Source organism: Peromyscus leucopus, unplaced genomic scaffold (assembly GCF_004664715.2).
Source record: "Peromyscus leucopus breed LL Stock unplaced genomic scaffold, UCI_PerLeu_2.1 scaffold_1220, whole genome shotgun sequence".
NCBI classification, from domain to species: Eukaryota; Metazoa; Chordata; class Mammalia; order Rodentia; family Cricetidae; genus Peromyscus; species Peromyscus leucopus.
Window position 1 is genome coordinate 1 of NW_023504359.1, and position 2000 is coordinate 2000.

Consider the following 2000-nt stretch of genomic DNA (forward strand, 5'->3'; position numbering starts at 1 on the left):
GCAAGGAAGTCCAATGGAATGGTCAGAGAAGGAACTTTCAATCTGGTGTCTACAGATTAGTGATCTTGAGAAGTATCCAACCAGTGATGGGAATAGGTCCCTAAAGCCTTTGCAAAGAAAACAAGCATGGAACCAACCATAATGAGAGAGGATTCTAAGGAATAGAAGAGTTGGGACAACTCAACTAAGCCTCAGCATTTATGATGGGAAAGCATTTACTGCCATCATGTACTACATAGTCCCTTAGGGTTAGAGAGAGTGTTCTCAGGGTGTCAGGATCTAACTGGATATTATGGTCTGGGGGTAAATGGGATTGGGGGTCTGAATGAATGGTGCTCAAATCCTCCTACAACCACCTCTCTTCTGCCTAGAATTGGAGCTGGCCATTAGAGTCACCCTTTATGCGGTGATCTTTCTGATGAGTGTTGGAGGAAATGTGCTCATCATTGTGGTCCTGGGACTGAGCCGGCGCCTGAGAACTGTCACCAATGCCTTCCTGCTCTCCCTGGCAGTCAGCGACCTCCTGCTGGCTGTGGCTTGCATGCCCTTCACACTCCTGCCCAACCTCATGGGCACATTCATCTTCGGCACAGTCATCTGCAAGGCTGTTTCCTACCTCATGGGTAGGTGAGACAAACACATCTCCCCCTTGGCCCTCTTCCTTCTTAAAGTACTTGACAAATATAAGGATTTTTCCTGATGGGAAATCAGGAAAATCATACTGGTGAGCATGCAGGGTATATGTCTCCCAGGTGACCGTTTCCTCTCACCTTGCTTAGGGGTGTCAGTGAGTGTGTCCACGCTAAATCTCGTGGCCATAGCCCTGGAGCGGTACAGCGCCATCTGCAGACCACTGCAAGCACGGGTGTGGCAGACACGCTCCCACGCAGCGCGGGTGATCTTAGCCACATGGCTACTGTCTGGACTACTTATGATACCTTATCCTGTGTACACCGCAGTGCAGCCAGTGGGGCCTCGAGTGCTGCAGTGCGTGCATCGCTGGCCCAGTGCTCGTGTCCGCCAGACCTGGTGAGGGCACCCCCCACCCTATCTTAGAAAGTCCTTTTTCCATCTTCATCCGAAGCTTACACCCCTTCCCCAGAGCAGTCCTCCAGTCCTCCAAGATTTTTCCCGCCAAGCCCCATTCTGCACCCCCACATTTGGAATTCCAATTTGGGGCCCCTCGCCAGTCTCTTGCCTTTCCCAGTGGCATCCCCAAATCCTACCCCTGTCTCAGCCACATGGCCACAGTTGAGTTTTTCACTCTTCTTCTACCTGTAACTGGCCGCATGAGAGACGGTGATTGGTTTGTTTTATGTCTCCAGGTCAGTGCTGCTGCTAATACTTTTGTTCTTCGTCCCGGGTGTGGTTATGGCGGTGGCCTACGGGCTCATCTCTCGCGAGCTCTACCTTGGTCTTCGCTTTGATGGTGACGACAGTGAGACCCAAAGCAGGGTCCGAAACCAAGGAGGCCTGCCGGGTGGGGCAGCACCAGGTAGGTGAAATGCACGAGGGGCGGGGCTTTGGTGATGGGCATGACCTCCTTAGTGGGTGGATCTGAAAGAAGCGTAGAAAGGAGGCGGGAGCCCAAGGTGAAAGCTGTGGAGAAGGGGCTTCGAGTGAAAGTTGGGCTGCAATATGAGAGGAGTCTCTTCTGCTTCGATCGCACCTTCTGTGCTCTGTGCTCAGGGCCTGTCCACCAGAACGGGGCTTGCCGGCCTGAGACTAGCCTCCCTGGGGAAGACAGTGATGGCTGCTACGTGCAACTTCCGCGTTCCCGACTGGAGATGACAGCGCTGACCACGCCCACTCCTGGGCCAGGGCCAGGCCCTAGGCCCAACCAGGCCAAGCTGCTGGCTAAGAAACGTGTGGTGCGAATGCTGCTGGTGATTGTTGTGCTTTTCTTCCTGTGTTGGCTGCCAGTGTACAGCGCCAACACGTGGCGCGCCTTCGATGGTCCAGGGGCACACAGAGCACTCTCAGGGGCCCCCATCTCTTTC

At 54.0% G+C, this 2000-nt stretch overlaps 1 protein-coding gene across 1 annotated transcript; it reads left to right on the forward strand.

Annotated features, from left to right (window-relative positions):
- Window positions 1-15: 15 nt before the first annotated feature.
- On the forward strand, window positions 16-1994 carry LOC114687227 (gastrin/cholecystokinin type B receptor; the record flags this gene model as incomplete). The annotated part of the gene is made up of 4 exons (XM_037201715.1): window positions 16-623; window positions 780-1029; window positions 1326-1495; window positions 1690-1994. Coding segments are annotated over exons 1-4 (1023 nt in total), but the record flags the coding sequence as incomplete, so codon positions are not given.
- Between the last annotated feature and the right edge of the window lie 6 nt (window positions 1995-2000).